The 20,221-nt window shown below is 27.6% G+C and overlaps 1 protein-coding gene across 1 annotated transcript; it reads left to right on the forward strand.

The window, feature by feature from the left end:
• The first annotated feature begins 251 nt into the window (after positions 1-251).
• On the forward strand, positions 252-6,876 carry LOC111030961. Its single transcript, XM_022310713.1, has 7 exons — positions 252-296; positions 971-1,135; positions 1,209-1,316; positions 3,347-3,602; positions 4,786-4,980; positions 5,090-5,299; positions 6,695-6,876. The coding sequence occupies exons 1-7, from the start codon at positions 252-254 to the stop codon at positions 6,874-6,876; spliced, it is 1,161 nt and encodes a 386-aa protein (XP_022166405.1).
• The last annotated feature ends 13,345 nt before the right edge of the window (positions 6,877-20,221 follow it).

The following is a 20,221-nucleotide window of genomic DNA, read 5'->3' on the forward strand; positions in this document are numbered from 1 at the left end:
TAATAACGTTTTAATTGGTGATAATAAAATAATATAAATAACCCTATCTGTGTATACGCTATACAGCAGAGCAACGTTTTCGGTTTCTTAATTATTATCATGACTCAATAATATTTTGACTAATTTAATTAAATAGAATGTTCACTTTGTAGTTGCATGGCTACTATAAGTTATCATTGCTTGTTAGTATCAATATTTTATTTTATTTACATAGTATAAAATTGAATTATATTGTAGAAGTAAGTACTAATATGAGTCTTACGAGTTTATCACATCATGATGTTTTTAAAAAAAAGGCAAGTACCTACTTTATTATTATTATTTTTTTTTTAACAGCAAACGGCATTCGATGAGGTGTACGAATTGTAAAAAATAGTATTAGGAATCAGTGAAACTGCAGGGTATAAGAGGAAAATAAAAGTATTGAATCTCAAAATCATAAAACAGAATAGGTACATAGCTGAAATAAATTGTTAAGCTGGAGGAGCATTTTATTTATAGTGAGACGACTGTGCTACAATGAAACTTAAAAAGTCAGTGGTTCCTTATATGGTAAGCAGGAGGTCACAAAATAAGATTAAGCGGAGGAGGTCAGAAGAGTTAACTGCGCCGCTAAGAAGGGAACACATTAAATAAGTATCTGCAACATCAGGACGAGATGCAATAAGAGTAGGAATAGTGAAATAGCCATTATTATAATTAAGTTATAATGAGTTTTAATTTTAATGCACATCATTATAATATATGATTACGAGGCACTTAACTTAAACCTATACAGCCGTATATTATGGACCTGCTATTATAAATGTTTACGTTTGGTTGGCGATTTTACATATAAAGAAATACAAAACAATGAGGTAAAAATGTTCCAATATAATATATTGTCTATGTAACGTATAAAGTGAAGAATAAATTCAGGTTAGGTTAGGTTATAGCATTATACTAAAAATTTAAAATTCTAAAATGTTAGGGTTTACAACCGATATCAAGATTTAGAGCTGTTGTGTATACGGTGATTGCTAATCTGCCTTGGTTGCAACACGATGATTATGTGCTTGCTCCTGTAAATTTGTTTGACTCGATATGTATGAAACATCTTATTTCAGCTTATGAATTATCTGAAATATCTGTTTTTGTGAGTATGTAACGCTTTTTAATAGGCACTTATCGTAATATAATACAGTGATAATCTATTTAAATTTTTTTAGCAAAAGTTAATTTTGTTCAAACCACCTGAAGAGAGAACAGTGTTTGAATTAGAAACAATCGAATGGATGTTCGCAATTGGATTTAAATTTTTTCATCTGTGTCCAATTGTAAGTTTCTAAATTAATTAACTTGATTATTTTCAAAATAATGTCAAAAGTTCTTAGCAGACAACATACCAACTATTGTGGCTGCATGAAATCGTCTATTCACGAGAAAGCTAAAATTAGAACTTTCAAATACAAAAACTAGCTAGCAAATTATTTGTTAAATGTTGGTATCATTTTGAAGTTGTTAAATATAAGTAAATAACCATGACGAACTTGAATGTGACTTTGGTGAGGGATAATTAACGGTTGTTAAATATAAGTAAATCACTAAGATAGTGTCTGATTGAATATTTCTATGATTCTGAAAACGAATTTGCAAAATAACAACATATTTCTCAAGTAAATTGTGGTTTTGATGTGAGACAACTTCATCGCACATCTGAGTGTATATAAACCTATACTATATATCTATACTCGATAACCCCATTACACGTATCTGTTATTGTTATACAACTAACTATGACGTATGTCTTAGATATTAAAAATTGAATATACATTTTTAGGCATTTTTGGTAGTTTGGTAATAATAATTAGAATTGATCCATCTTTAACAACTGAACTCGGAAGGCAAAAATACTAGTGTGTAAATAGCCTCGTTCTATTAGAAAGATAATTCAAAATGATTAAAAAAATGTATTATACAATTAAATTGCATCAATCGTTTTTATCCACATAGTGAGCAGTTGTTCTACGAGTGTCAGTCAGTGCACGACCATAGTTTATTAGTTTGTAGATTTAACATATTATAATACATATTAAAATACATAAACTATCTTTTCAGTGGTCAATTCCTTACATTAATTTTTTAATTTTCATTGTTATGTGATTAATTTTCAATGCTGTGAAGTATTTGAGTAAAAATATTCAAATACTTTTTAAGTATTGAACAATATTTTAAATACTTTCAGCATGGGATATTTTCAATACTATTTTCAACATTTTTTTTTTGTATTAAATATTTATTTTCTTTGAATACCTTGGTTTTTTTCAAACATTTTATTTTTATTCGAAATGTTTGGTTGGAAAATATTATTGCCAACTAAAATAATTGAATAGTTGTTTTATTTAGTATTCTCTATTTCTGTCTAGTCGAATCCCAAAGGTTTGTAAAACCAGGTTTTTAAAAATAGATATTCAATGACAATATTTCTTTTTGTACAATTCGATAAATGTTGATAATATCAGTTACAATAACTGTCTTAATGGTTTATGGGTTTATGGGAATAATATTGATTGTCCCACCAATCACTAGCTGCAAGAATGCAACGTTTTTATTTTTTAAATTTAAGACTTGGGTGTTTATGTACAATGTGTCTGTCTCCCTGTCTGTTGAATGTGTACTTTTAAGTTTTTACGGTGTCAAAAAAAGATTATAAACCTACTTTGTGTTTATATTGAGTTCATTAGAAACCTCCTTAAAAACCTTAGGTATTTAAAAAGTATTCTTTACAGCTCATTGTTAATAGGAGTAGTCAATATTTATTAAGTCATGGTTTATTGATTATTGGAATATTTATCATTTAGTAATTAGACCAATAAATGTGTATGACATTCTATTGATCATAAATCATCGTTATATTATCAGTAATACCTACCATCATTACATATTATATCAGTATAAATATCCGTCACACTAACAAAAATATTATCAAAAAAATACGCTTTCCAGTACATAACCAACTTGTTGAAAAAAAAAGTTTGGTACCAAAGTAAACATGACAATTTAACCTAATTAACTGAATTAATATTTTTTTGAAATTTATTTTTAATTATAGGTACCTTCTTTATTTTCATTGAAAATTTATTAACAAATTTGATAGCTTTAAAAATCTCTTTCAACAAATGTATTCATCAAAAATCTGTTCTATATTTACTAACGAAGCATGGGTACCTAATAAAGTGCAATAAATAACTTGAGTTCTATATCATTATCTAATATCTGATCAATGTCATAATCACGTCAATATGAAATTGTTGATTAATCTTAAAATGTATAATAATATTTAAGTACAATAATAATTTATTTTTAGGAAATTAAGATGGCTCTAATCAGGAGGGCGACTTATAAATGTTATGGCCCTGGTAGATGGATACTGAAACAGGGACATTTATCGACAAATATGTATTTAATTGTCAAAGGACATGTGGTAATTACTGAAGATGTACTAAATTCTGTTACTAAGCTTATGGATAACACTGAACTTTGCAAATTGAAGGAAAAAAAATCGTTTGGCGAGAGTGCCGTTATGTTTAACACATGTAGAACAAATTCTGTACAATCATTAAGTAAATATTTTTTTTTAATTAGACACTTGACAATTATATTGATTCTGAACATTCCTCAAGGTTTACTATGTAACTCTGTACCTAAAAAATTACCTCTAGAAATATGTTGCATCAATATAGTTTTAATATTGGTATAAATATATTTATGTCACATAATATATTTAGTTTGCATATATAACAATAAACTGCAAAGTTTGTTGGGTTGTAAATGTAACTCTACAACTTGTATTATAATTATTATTTTTGAATAGGTAGGGCATAAATAATTTATTTTTAAAACAAATTTTATATCCTTGTAAATTGAATGGACTATTAATACCACTCAATATGATGCTTACCTACTAGTATACACAAATATATTTTAGATACTGAATTATGAATTAACTTGAGATAAATTAAATTATATATAACAAATAACAATGCAAATTCTTTGTTTTTTTATGAATTTAATCTTTCTTATAATATTTCAATGCATGCTTATTTAATATTTGGGGAGATTAACTATTTAAGTTTATGTTTAAACTTTAAATGGATTATTTGGTCTGTATAATAGAACTTACCAATTTCCCCATACCTATTTATTTATTTACCAGGGGGATAGAGGACCTAATGATTAATAATGTACCATCATACAGTGGTTTGTATCAAGCAAACTTATAAAAAATAAAAACAAAACATAACATAGTAAGATATTAAATATCAAATAAAATATTGAAGCCAGTTAGGGTTAAATCAAGTACAATATGGTTACATACTTACATATTAAAAAATTAGCTCAATTTAGATGTATAACAAATGGGATATTATTACTAGTATTCCTGATTGGTTCTTTTAAATTAATGGGAAAAAGAAAAGAGTGTGAATCAATGGTAACAGAGATGGGTTTTTAAAGGAATGAAATGTTGAGAGCATATCGAAGATATACTAATCGAGTTTTAGAAAAACTAGACTATGTAATCGTGAGGTAGATAGGAGATATTTAATTAAAACTTTGCAAAAAATGACATTTTCGTTGGACACGTTCTACTATATAAATTGATCATCAATTGTTTGTTAAAACTTAAAACTAACCCATATTCAAGTACTATTCCACATTTTACACCAGGGTTTACCATTATTTATGTTACACCTGAAGCATAATTTATAAGTTAAGATAATTCAAAATATATTCATACATACAAAGGTACAGTGGAATTGATTAGCATATCAAAAAATGATTTCACGGACATTATCAAAGATAATTTGCAACTTCAGTGGAATGCAAATGCTATAGCTATTAAAAATTCGTCATACTTTAAACATCTAAGTTTAATGGAATTAAATAAATGCAGCACTATTTCATTTATTAAAACATTTAAAGAAAATGATTATGTTCTCGGTAAATAAAGTAACAACTTAATTTTTAAATATTAAATTGTATACAATAATTTAATTTAATACAAAAAATGGACAGTAGTTACCTACCTAATATTATATTTTTGTCATAGGAAAAGGACTAGGAGATATTGATTGTGCTCACTTCGTATTAGAAGGAGAAATATCTTTAATACAATGTTTGAAAATTAAAAGGATTGTTAACCGTTATGGTAATGTAAGGTTCAAATTAAAAAAGAATTCGGAAAAATTGAATAAAACAAAATATACTGACATACATGTTGATACTTGTACATTTTTATCAGACTCGTGTTTTAACATTGGTAACAATATTAAAAATATTAATAATATAATATAGTTATAATATAATTAACATCAAAACCAACAGGCCAACCGAAACCCAAGACGCCTCCTCAACTTCAATCAAAACCAACATCATTCAGGAAAATAACTTTCCCCCACTTTGTCAACCCCAATGGAGCACCTCCCAGTCTACCATAAATCAAAACCTCCCCAATACCCACTCCCACCCCAAAAAAAATCAAAATCTCACCGATCCCTGTATAAATCCAAATACCGATTCCGTTACAACCCAATTAACAAATTTCCTAGTCCAATTCCAATCCCTAATAAGCCCCCTTATTGCACTACTCACTAAACTCATCGATACTCTACTAGTTAAATGACAAACTCTTACTCAAACAATTCACCCCTCTCTCTCCTACTCTGCCCCAACATTAGTTTTCTTGCTTCACTACACATCCCTGACAATCCCCCTCGAAGGCTCAAACGTAAATGAGTTAGAGACCTCCTCCATTAATTAATAAAATACCCAAGTAGGTAGCTCCATTGGGAGCCCTCCTACATCGTGCCATTTCATGTTATGTAATCCTCTTCATCACTATTACTTGTTGTGCTTAATTGTATAGTTGTATATTTTCATATTAAAAAAAAAAAAAAAAATATAATTAATATTGAATCATTTAGTTCACCAATATTTACTGATTTAGAGAACACAACAATTAAACAAAATATATCCAGGCCAAGTTATGTTGGTTCGATCTCGATGTTTTTTTTCAACATTTTATGAAGTCTGGTCACCCATAAACACCCATTTATAGAATCATTTAATAACTCTCCCACAGTAATATTAAAATATGAGTACAACTTGTCTTCACTTTTATATCAGTAAAATATCCGAGTACAATAATAATGATTAGTTTTTTTTATTCAAACGACTAGAATCTACAATATTGACTATAATTATTAAGATATATCAAAACTATTTTTATATACTTCAAATACACCGCAATATTTTCTAAAAATTGATATGTCCTATGAATTTAGTAATAAACGTTTGAGTCGTTTGAAACGTTGCTTATTTTGTTGTTATTAAAAAAATAAATATTCTTAAAATAACCGGTCTAGAAATAAAATTAGGTTACTCGTCACTAGATGACTTGTTTAGATAAATATAATATTTATAAATGCGTCAAATACGTTTATATTATTGTTCGCATGTTTCTGAATGTTCATTAAGATATTATAAATGATTAATTGTAATTGCAAAGTTTTGGATTTAAGAGAGGTCATATATGTGTTACTTCACATCACTACCTATTATATTTCGTAATAATTATAGTATTATTTTTAATCATTGGATCTATACATTTCAACACGTATTGAATTATTGATATTTAATTACTTTTTATTAAAAGGTGAAAATATGGCGGATAAAGAATTTATAACTACCGATATTAAAGAAACAAAATGCTTGTGTGTTCCTCATTGGTTCATGGCAGAAACTGAAAAACTTAAATGTTGGGAATTCGTAAAGCTGGATCTCAATCATATTATTCCATCCAAGGACCAAGTATTTTCAAAACTCTATCGATCGTAAAGATAAAAGTATTAAACGAATGAATAGACCATGAAAAAATTATATTATGAATAGATAACAATGGCCAATGAGTATAAATAACTATATTGTAATGAAAAAAAAGACAAATCGAGTTTATGTTTATAAATAAAAAATGTAAAAAAATAATACGTCTGTGATTTTTAATAGGTTATTTAATATATTTAAATATGTTGTTGTAGCATGTAGAAATGCATCTATATTCTATAGAATATATCTTATATATATATATATATATATTGTAAAAAAGTACATTATTTTGCTTTAAAGTTTAAAATTGTAATATCTTTGCAAGTCAAAATTTTTAAATAATTATTTTTTAAATGTTTAAAAAGAGCCAACATATTTTTAAAATTGAATAATAGCTAGAAAACATTAATTTAAATAATTGTTATCCAAATATTTGTTAAATATTTTAAGTATTTATTGTTTTTCGTTTTTGAATTAAGTATAGCAACAAACAAAATTAATTTTGTTTAAGGGTAGTTTATTTTATTTTTCCTGACTATTATGAAAAATACTCAGCCATTCTTACTTTTAACTTCTTAGAGTACAGATCCAATTCTCTGTCAAGAACCTTCATAGAAATAGAAAACCTAAATTTTGTCTTCTATAAAAAGTGTCTACAGGCAAAAAAAAATTAATTAAAAACTAAACACACAACATTATAATACGTATGTATTCGCTTCCGCTCAGAATCTAAAAGTGAACAAAAATGTCATTATTTGGACTCATATATTTTGGTACACAAATAGTAAATAAAGTCACATAATATTATCATTATGAGTAATTTTTTTCTTTATTGAGTAGGTATATTTAATACGTCAAGCGTCATTCTGCATTCGTGTAAGATTTGGGCTGAACAATATACGATGATATTAATTTATCTGGTGTTAATTATTTTAAAACAAATCGTCTGTAAAATTGTTTTTTTATTCAAGCCTATGCGATCATAAAATATTTTGTGCTTATATTCTTAATGCCCATAGAAATTTTTTCTTTTAATATTCCGTTAGTCTTCCCTTTTTGAGCAACCAAAATAAGCCTGTTCGAAGTATCAGCTATAAGATTAAACTACTGATTTCAAAAGTTGCTACTACACAAAACTTTCATAGCAACACTCTAGCGTTAATAGTGTGTAATGTACATACAAAACCGAAAAACTTTCTAAAATCAATATATATTCCCGTCTCCGTTTGGAATTTTAATTTTCAAGAGTCGTTCTCTAACTCGAAAGAATCAAATGAAATCTACAACGAGCAAGAATTCGACGCTTTTATAATTTTTAGATTCTGAGCAGAGCAAAGAATGCATTGGTCTTAAAATGATGTGTATTTTTTGTGGTGGAAAATAATATTATTATGGTAAAAAAAAAGCTTTGAATATGAATATTGGGTGGGTGGTATCTAACAGAAAAATGAATCTAGTTGCGGTACTATAGTAGGATCAAAAATAAAATTCCCAATACTTTTTAAAACAATTGTGGAACAAAATAGAGATATACTATCATAATTTTGCAAAGACAGTAATATTAGCATTTTCTCTATATAACACAATCAATAAATTCAATACACTTTTGCACGTTTTGTGATATTTATAGACAGTTGAATTAGTCAACTTTTTATAAGTATTTTTTTTCAATTGATACATGATAAGATGTATTTATATTGTTTATACCATAGTAAAAAATATCGAAAATGCATGGTCATAATTTTTCTTATAATCGTTTAAAGTAAAAAAAAAAAAATGTTTGAGTCGTTTTTCGTCAAAATCCCGAATATCTAGAAAATGTATTAATTATTTTGTAGTTACACATTTATATAATTTTGAATTTGAACACCTCCGACTAGAATATTTAATTTGATAATTATAGTGTATTGGAGGACTCTGAGTCTATTTTAGGGAGAGGAAAATATTTCATGCGGACATTCTTAAACGTCCAACTATTGCTGTGTGCAAACATCGTATTGTGTGTGAAATGGTTTTTTTATTATTACTTTGCACAAAGTTTCATTCCACTAGATGGCATTATGTATTCAATTTACTATTGAGGTTTAATAATAACTAAACAAATTTTAAATACAGTATGGTTCTATTTTATAATATTATTATATTATACTAGCTGCCCAACCTTCCTCCGGAAGAAATAATTTTTTTATAATTTAATTTAAAAACATAAGACTATTTTTTGGCTATACAAATAATACAACGATTATAAAAAAAAAAAAGAAAAGAAACAGATATCGTTATTGGTGAATATATGAAAATAATTGGTAATTAGTTAATTATTATTATTATTATAATAAGGGTTCAAAACCAGTTTCCTTCGTCTAGAAAATCAAGTTAGATTCTTATCTAATATATTTATATATAAAGATTATATATGTTAAAATATTCTAACGATTTTCCTTCGTTCGATGTTTTTTTTTTTTGTGGATTAGTTTTAGATCACCGAGGGAAACCTCAATATGAATATTGAATGGAACACATCTGTATATTGGATGTAATTCTAATTGTTCATGTGAACCTTTTTTTTTTTTACCAAAGAAATAAAATTCGTTGACAATGTGAACAATTAGTTTAATAAACAAATTTTGTAGCTATTGTAAATCGGAATTTCAAGATTTTTTCTACTGGCATAGTTAATCTCGGGTGTACCTATATAGTCCGAATACGAACTTCTTACAGCATTACAATATTGTTAACTATTTGTCAACTGTACAGTTCTTATTTTGTATTTGTTTCTCCTTTCACTTATTTACATACATGTTATTTTTACCTTGTACTTTTTTCTTTGAACTGTTTTCCCGATAACTGAGTCGTGTAATATTATGCAGGCTGTAGGCTAGGTATCAGAGTTAGTAACATTGAAATGTTTACATAATTGTTCCTATAAAGTAATATATTTTATACATATTTTTTAATATCAAATAGTGACTGAATGCAAAAATAATTTGTTTCAACATAATTAGTATATTTTTTATTTACTGTGACTACTATTGTTCTTTATTAGTTTATTGTGAACATGGAAAAATTTTAATCTTGAGGTTTTGCATTTTTCATTTGATTTTCAAAAAAAAAAGTTCAATTCAAGAAATTTAATGTTAATAACTTTTAGAACATTAATTCACTTTATGCTTATAGATAAAATTTGATTTTGTAAATTATTTATTTATATACTTATGAATACTTACTTCGGAAAGATGTGAAGTGAGAACACAAAGACTTATCAACAGATTATTAAATAAGTTATAGGATATAATGTAATTTAAAAAAAAAAAAATGTAATTATTCCAAATAAAAGTAAACATTTAGTTCTAATTAAAATATTAAATCGATTCTATAAACTACCTACCTATTTTAAGTTATAAGATAATCGCTAATTTATAGCTAAAGTGTACTTTTTGGCCAAAACTATAAACTTAATGCTTTTGCCTTTTGGCTTGTGGGCTTACACAACCTTATATATAGCTGGCACATAGTTAACTTCTCTCAGCCATAATATATTCTTTAATGTTATGACCTATTGTGACTGTGGGGTATAAGACATATAATAATCATGTACACCTACGAAATAGCTGTATCCTTCATTTCGTTTCATATTTTATGTATATATTTTGGTTCTAACTGGCCACTGTTTATATTAAATGATTACTATATTATATATATATATATGTGTGTGCATATAAATTGCACTACGAAATAGTATATTAGTATGGGTTTTTCAAACGACCACGATGATCGTCCATGATAAAAGCTCCATTTATGAGTTTCGTTATATTATTAGGAATAGTGTGTATTAAGGTACTATCTACCTACTAACATTAATTTGCGAAAATATAAATTTGTCGAGTAAATATATGTTTAGATACCCTCGAAACGTGCCCCCCTCCCGTAGGCCATCTTATCGCCCCTCATTATTCATAATAATGGAATATACAATAAGTTGCTGTGGCGTTTTATTATTATGTATGCATTCGAGATAGATTCGTGGTAAGGATCGTCGTATTGTAGGATGTATTCGATCGTGTCGATAATAATGCGTACGAGATCAGTGTGTAATTCCAGCAGTGCCATGTTAAAAAAAAATTAAAAAAATAAGCTTGTTAATACGAAAACACGAGAAACGATATTTGGTTTTTGAAGACAAACAAAACATTTATCATGTATAACGAACATGAATCAAACAAACTACAAGTATAATACAGTAAAACACATACAGATAAAACATTTATAAATGTAAGTAGCATTACATTTTATTTTTACCAGGCATTTTTTTGTTTTAGTCGCACTATATTTTCAATATATTTGTTTTACATTATATTATTTTTTTCATTAGAATGGACGACGATCAAATTTGATTACTTATCGAAAATATTGATGATGGAAATACTGAGTTTGACGAAATCGGTGTTAGTGATGAAGACAATATTTATTAATTTAAAAAATAAAATCAATAAAATAATTATTATTTCAATTTATCGAGTTTTAATTGAAATATTTCAATACAGGGTCAAAAAAACACCGTGTGCGCGGAATCTCGTGAATATTTTTAATGCGTGTAGTCTAAGGTTAATTGGACTTTCAATTATTAAGAAGCATTCTGAAGCCAATAACAGCGATCCTGTCACACCGTGAATGACCGGAGATCGTAAACTGCCGGACACCATTGCATTTAATTCATTTAGATAAAACATTTTTCAATAGCCTAAGTCAGCCTTGAAGAAGTTACTAAGTAATGATGTATCATGCATAAATATAAAAATTATAAATATTAAAAATATTAAGTAGGTTAAGCAAGCATGTATGTAACAATATTTAGCATTGAGTCTTAGTTTTACCAGTTTAACCAATACAACAACTAGGTTAAGGGATAATATATAAGTCATAGTACAAAACAAAATATGTGGGGTTAGTGATGGTGATCGTGTAACTCGATTTCCATCTGACACCAGTGTTTATATATTACATGTGCTTATAATACTGTTTGTTGTTTATTGTGTATATCGAAGAAGTCTGAAAATACCGCAGAAGGTATTTGCTATATTATGCTTTTATAGCAGTCGTTTTTTCTAATTTTTGCTATAATTTCTTTAGAAATACATAAAAAATAAGAAAAGTAAATTTGTAACAGAGCACCTTAAATGATCATTAATTTTCTCATGTGTTTTTTTTTTAAATTTTTAATCGGTGCACTTTAAACTTTTCCCAACATAATTTTCGTATAATATATTGCTGGGTGGTTTTTAAGATATTTATCTTGTTTTATACTATAATTATTAAAAAATATGTATATATATATATATGCCTACCTGAGTGAGTCGTATATGAAAACAGAAGTGTTTTTTTTTTTTTCGGAATCATATACCGCTGACGCTAATAATATTTCATATACCTTATTGCCGACCCGAGACTCACAACTTTAAAAGTTTAAACGACATGGCCACAGCTGGTGTGTCACGATGAACGGAGATAGAGCAGTAACGATTCCTGTTGAACCTCGCGGCATACATACAAATATAAAAAAATAATGATATGATAAACTAATATTTTATACCATGCATATGCTTTTTAGTTTTAAATATTGTACTCATATATATGTATAAAGCCTAGTGTCTTATAAACTATAAAAACTAATGCATATAATATAAATTACGTTTTCGAATTTAATATTTAAGCATTAAGGTTTCCATAAGTAAATCTTTTTTCAACAGGTAATTGAAAATAAAAATGTTTTTTGATGGATCAATTAGCTTAAAAATTCAATACAAAACTCTTCATAACTCATAGTAGTTTATTCCGAAATAAAATAATCTGAATATGATATAAGGACAATTTTTTTTTTTGCAGAATTTGAAGTTCAATTTAGATGAAATCAAATATTTATACAATTATAATAGAATATTAATTTTAGTTATTTTGTTGTAATAATTAAAAAAATATACATTCGTAGTTACTTCATACCGTTACGTATATTATTATATTTTTTACACAAAATAATATTTTCAATTCATTAATTTTAATTTTTTGGCCATTTATAGTTTATACCGATTCCAATTTTCAATATAATTGGAATACCATACGTCTATATTCGCTTTAGGATCATTTTACATTGCATCTTAATAAAAGATTAGTAGTTAAGTTTTCAAAGTGGCGATTTTGTTCTTCACGAGTAAGATTTTTAGTGAGCGAGGGGTCGAAAATCGTTTTCTTTTTTTTCTAAGTTGATTTTTTATCGTGTTGAGAGAGGGGATAGGTTAATTACTGTAATATTAAAACGAGTCCATGTCAGAAGGTCTAGAAAACTGGTACCTATACGGCTATACTCTACGAAATATAATATTTAGCCACTTTAGAACTTTATAAAGAGGCAAAATGGTATATTTTATAAACTCGTTATGGATGAAATTATTTACTTAAGTAATAATATACTATGACTGGTTTTAAAAATTGTATTCCAATTACGAATTTATTAAAATTGGTTTGTATTTAATATGTAATACTTTTTGGTACAACTGCAGAGCAGGGATTATTTACATAAATATTAAAATACAGGCAAATGTTAATCTCCAAGCCTAAAATTGTCACAAACGTGACCAAATTAAAAATAAGTAATTCACTAAGTAAAAAATAGATCATTGAAGTCAATACTAAATTTTTTTGTCTAATTTATTAAGTAAAAAAAATAAACGAATTATTCTGATATTTCTATACGTTCGTTCGATTAAAATAACGATCGGCGTTCGTCCTGAGCAAAGACGAACCTTTAGATAAGTAATTTGTTTGAGCATTTCTAAATTTCTATTACCTGTATGGCCGTATACTATACGTACTATAATTCTACACAATAAATGCCTTTTGCAAACAATATTGAAATGTTATTAAAGATTAAGCCAACGATATGTACTTATAGTTAATACAAACACATTAATCAAAAGATAAAATAATTATTACACGTTAATCAACTCACACGTATGGCTCAACAATAGTTAACAAAACCTACCTATAGGCTACAACCTACTACAATAGTTTGGATAACTGAAAAAATTGCTTTCAAGCTTGCTGTGTTTGGTGTGCGGCGTTGCCACTATAGGCTACCTACTAGAGTGTTTGGCGTTTAAGTCACCGGATACTATCAGACATTCGTGTTATTGTGGTTTGCCACCATTCGCTAGGTCTAGGTCGTTCATTCTATTTCGAAATTTCGAGGTTTAACTGTACATAATATTATGTGACCGTTGAACCTTTCTGGTTGTAGTCATAAAATGGGCTGGTGTAGTGGCGTACCCCAGATTTTCCAATGGGGGACGAGGCTAAACAAATTAAATCATAATTTATTATCCGTTACCTTATACTAGGTCGTTGTTACTTGTTACTGTATATTTCGGGGCAGGATCCGTTTGGACCAATTTTCCCAACACACAACTCGTGTGGACCAATTTTGAAGACATGTTTGGACTAAAAAATATTAGTTTTATACAACTCGTTTGGACCAGTATTTTCCTTCCCAATTTATTTTTAACAGGCTTAGGACTGTCGTTGATATAGTTAATAATGCTAATTCTTATTTTTATAAAAATATAAATATAAATATATAATTTTAAATTATATTAATATACAATTTGTTGAATTATTAATTAGAAATAGAATAATTAGAATAATATAGTGTTTGTGAATAATATATAACCTCAATAAGTATTTCCAATAGGGCTGTGTCATAACAGATATCTATTATATACTTATATATAATGTATTATGTATAATGTAACTGATTTTTTGGCCAGTTTTCAATTATAAATAATTTTGTTAGTAAAAAATTGGCCCAAACAGGATCACAAAATCCTGGTCCAAACGGGTTGCATTTTTATTAGTCACCCAAACGTTCCTGGTTCAAACGTGCTTCGACCATATGTCGTAACCGTAATAACCTCTTCAAATAATTGATAACACCTAACATTTTTTTTTTGAAACCATTTTCGGAAATATAATGGTTTGTACTTTGCCTTTTATTATATAAGATTTAAACCAAAATAGGCCCAATGGGGGTCAGTGGTTCTTGGATACGTCACTGAGCTGGTGCCTGATTAAGTTCAGTATGAGGAGTGATGAACAGCTCGAAAATATTGGTATATATATATAATGTATATAATATATACGAGTGTACTACTATCATAAACGAATTATGAGATACTTCTTGTATGCGTTATTCTCTACGTCACCTTTTTGGGAATTTTCGTGTTTTAACGTAATGAGTTGCCGCTTTTCCTGTTTTCATTTTGATAGTATTATGTGTTTCTCTGTTGCGCATTTCTACGTCATTTGTACGTCATTTGTAAATTGAATTTGGATATAGATATATTGACTATTGTGAATCGATGGACGAGTCGGTGTGAACACAATGTGGTGTTCATAAAACAACAATAAAAACAATAATTGTTAATATTATTAGTTTAGATTCTGAGCAGAGCGATTCATGTATAGATTTCAGAATGATCTGTGATTTTTTTTTAAATAATATTTTCTATCTGTTATCACGTTTTGGGGCAGAACAATTAATGTCAACAAACAGGAAAACTTATATTTTCACGTTTCCAAAACCTTCAATATATGTTTATTAAGATTTGGTACGTAACAAAAAAAATATTTGGCTTATACTCTTTATGAGTCCCACTTGAACACGACCATGTTCAGTTTAGCCATTATTCTGTTGAAAAAAATAAAACCGTACTGTTTAGTACGAACAATAAATAATTATATTTTACTGTGGAACAAAATATGTTGTTGTATTGCATAATTTAACAATGTATGTTTAAATAACATATGCGAGTGTTTTAAACTCTATGCAAGTGATTTAAAATTTAGAATTAATTATGCCGAAAAAATGTAATACTATACAAAACAATAAGTTGCAACAAATTGAGACCACTGGTCAAATTGTTGAAATATTTGCGGTGTTCGCTGGAGAAGAGCAGCTATGGCCAAATTTTGTTCTGTTTCACATAAAGCATTATATTCTAAATTATAATATGTTTAAACCGAATGACGAAGGCATATTATTTTGCAATTAAACATACACATATGATATGATCTAATCATATAAAACAATTTTAAGGAATAAATTCTTTGTAGAAATGATGAAATTCCATCAGATTTCTCCAAAAGAAAACACTCGACATTGTAATTACACCAATACTATCTGTTTTGGTTTATTTTCTGAATTGTTTATGAAATACGCGATATATTATATCAAGTTTTCTAAACTTTGAATGGCAGAATATTTTGCTGAAAAACACTTAAAAAAACCCCCGTTACATTGAGATTTTTAATGCGTATGTTTTTATTTAAGCCAGTAATAAAATATGACACTATTAAATTACCGCAAAATAACTATTCTTCATTTATTTATATCTAATTTTCAAAAATTTGAACTAAAAATGACTAGAAAAAAAAGATATTTGGAATAATGTATAATACAGAACCATCATGTACTAATAACCGAATATATCCAATTCGATACCAAAAAACACCTCTTAAATTCAAAACCAAATATTTTTTTAGAAAAAAAAATAACGATTGAAAAAGCACATTTAGTTTACATTTTTTTAATTCTTTGAAATCTGTAGTGTAAAGTGTATACTCGTAATATATTATGAGAACAATTTTAAAATCTAATACTTAGTTATTTGAAAATTTTTTTGAATAATAATTATATAAAATATATTTATTATTATATTACCTATGTATCAAAAATTGTACTCACTGCCCACGGTTTTCGTTTTCTCTACATTGACTACGTGGAATGTCGAAATGGGAAGAATGGGATAAAATCCTATTGCACCGCATCCGTGAAGAGTGTACCTGGGGATTTTCTATGGGCACCACATATTACCTATAAGGCACAAGCTGAGTTTATTTTAACTTGAGTGACCGTGTAAAAGCATTTTCAAATATTCAAATGCCTGTTAGGCAGCGTGTAGTTGCATACTAAAAATCCTGTAGATCTCTAAATACGACACATTCCCACACTATTATTTTTTATTTGAATATCTCGATGAACTAACTATTCAAGAACCACCAACTATTCTAATAAACATGACATGCTAACTTGTTAAAAATGCAAAACATTTAAATTTGCATAACTATACATTTTATGTGAAGAGGAGGATTCTTACTTCATTGTGGTGTTTTTCTTGTACTATTATATAAGCTCAATAATGTACCAGTTAAGGTTTTAGAATGTAAGGTCCTCAAACATGGTTTTTCCAAGAGGCAACAACTATTGTCCAAACCTCATTAGGACCAAAAAATGTAGTCCAAGTAATAAAGGTACACTCGTGATATGAGTAATTAGTCCTTTAAAAGTTACGGGAAGCTGCAGGAGTCCCAAAAATATTTTATAACAATATAATTTACCTATGGGAACAGGGAATAAAATTGGCTTCTCACAGTTAAGAAATTCTGGAGGGGGTTAAAACCAATCTATGCCCCTATTTTTAAGTAGCCTATGAGTACACTATGATTCATGTCAACTAACCTATCATATATTTAATGAGCATATTCAGCATAATGTATAAAATAATATATGTTTAATAGACTTAAAACTTAGAATATTAATAAAAAGAAAAAATATAAATAAATATAGAATATAGAATATAAAAAAAAAATAGAATATTGATAGGACAAAAGTCAATATTAGAAAACAATTAACATACGGCTAAAATAAAATTTGGGGAAATATGACTACAGGACGAAATTTGGTCTGGACTCGATTACTTCAAAATAAATTTCGAACACTGATAACGACGTATGTCTAGTGGTTTAATGTATTCTAAATATCCTCAATACGCACGTTGACATAGCACTATTTCATATACTTAGTTAAACATGTCGATTAATAATTATTATTAAACCATAATCAATTCAACCAAATAACGTTGAAACCGTCCGTAAAAATAATATAATTACAACAATAATTGGTAAGTATAAGTAGATTTCCCATATTTGAAAAAAACATTTTTTTTACATTTCCAGGTAATTGTATTAATTTTTTATGTATAAATAAATGTATTATACGAGATTTAAGTAGAAATTAGGAAATCAAAAATATTATATCAAGAAATTAATATATTGTTTGCATTTTGCATTAATGGTATTTTTTATCGGTACCAAATGTCCATAGTTCTATATTTATGAAACATTCAAAACGATTAAATCTTTATCTATTGATCATTGGACATTATAAATTACAACCATTGAATTATGTAATAACTGGAACGCTCACCATTCAGTGTTGCCCAGAGTATTAAAAAGAAATGGCGAACACATAGGTGTATCCAGTTTTGTTCGACACATACAGCGATTATGTATAGTTTTGTTTTTTATCTAATCATAATTTAGTTCATAATCATAAGTAGAGGAAGGATTAATATTATCTTAAAATAGATAAACTATGATACTTGTATTTTCTTAAAAATTAAAATTTAAGTTTGTAATATTCTCTTAAAATATTAGTAAAATATGCAAAAAGACGCTTTATAAAAATGTATCCTCTTAAGACCAACCGTAGTATGTACAATGTGCATAATATATTATATAACATTTTTTTTTCTATTATTTTGTTGCTTAGTAGTAGTTAGTACTACGAATCATCCACGTATTTTACTCTAGTAGTATTGTGAATAATTCCCTCAAAAACATGTTTTAAATTGAAATCTGTGCTTTTATCAAAATTAGATAACAGAAAAAATAGATATTTAGCACCCCCAGTTATATAATATATATAATAATTAATAATCATCTATAATATTATACATGATAGAAAAACTTTCCATAATAATATTTCTTTGTTCATCACCACCTGGAATGAATTGTATCTTGATCCTGATATTTTACCTGTAACATAGAAAACAATTTAAATTTGATTGAAACAAATTAACTCTATATTTGTTCTTGTTCTCCAATGTTTACCAAGTATGTGGGATCAGTCACACTTGTATTACTCCACTATTATAAATCCCCCTTTTTTCAGCACCTGTTATTTTCATACGCCACTTTCTGATACATATTTTATTCAGTCTTCCTGTCATTCTCTAGTCGCTCTATCTAAATAAAATTACAGAAAGTTATAGGAAGTAAGTATTCAACACATCTACAAACTAAAAATGCCTTGTATGTACTTATTAATATATAATTGTCCACTTACAACTGATTTAATTGATGTTGTTATTTTCAGGGAAGTGTACCTAAACTAAATAAAAATGAACTGCTACTCTATAGGTTTAAAATAGGTCCATCAATCATCATGTATCCACATGTTTACTCTTTCATTGTCGTAGATACACAATACACATACAAAGTAACATTAATAAAAGTATTTCTAAATCTATAACCTAATTTAAAAGTACAACAAATCAAATTAAGAATTAATCAATAGTTCACAATAATGCTAACTTGTAAAATATTAATTCTGCATGTATATTCAATATCAATACATACTATATTGTATAAGTAGGTATCTAATAGGTTAGGTACCTATACATCACTACTATGGATCGATAATAGTTGTACACTGAGACCATTTTTTTGACAATATAACTTAATTAGTTTGGTAAATATAGAAAACTTTTCAATAAAATTAACTTGATAGAAATGTACAATAATTTATGCCTCTATGCATGTAAATTGTGAATACGATAATCTATGAAGACTGAAATAGAAATATCCAAAATATTAAGTATTGAGTATTGACTATGTTTTTTTTAATGCGCTCGCTCGATTTTATTTGCACGAGTTATACTATGGTAGGTATGATCGTTCCAGTTATTAAAATAATATAGTTCAATAGTAATAATCAAAAATACTAATTAGTCAGTTCGAGATACATCGTGATTACTTTAATTTCCAATGTATACACTTAATGTTTATTTTTTGTGCTTTTCTAAGTGAGTTGTTAGTTTTTGTATTATTATTAGTTAAGATTAAGACGTGTTAAAAAACGTCGAAAATTACACCTTTCAGGCGGTTGCGTTGTATAAAAAAAAAAAATGTTGGTAATTTTTCAAGGGAAAGTTGCGTTGAAAATGCATTTTAAAACAATCTTTTTACTATATTTCAGAGAATTTTTGGATATAATTTTTAGGGCATTTAAATCCGGGCCCTAGTAATAACACGCCGTTCAAAGGGTTACTTGCGCGGTTGGTGTGGTGGTACGCAATACAATATAATAATATAAAGTTCGGTATATGCGGTATATACACGTTATTTGGTCACGCACGTGTGTCCGCCGCTATTGTGTTCGAAATTTGGGAGACGTGCTAGCGAGCGGGTG

The sequence above is a fragment of the Myzus persicae genome, unplaced genomic scaffold, assembly GCF_001856785.1.
Source record: "Myzus persicae strain clone G006 unplaced genomic scaffold, MPER_G0061.0, whole genome shotgun sequence".
Lineage (NCBI taxonomy): Eukaryota > Metazoa > Arthropoda > Insecta > Hemiptera > Aphididae > Myzus > Myzus persicae.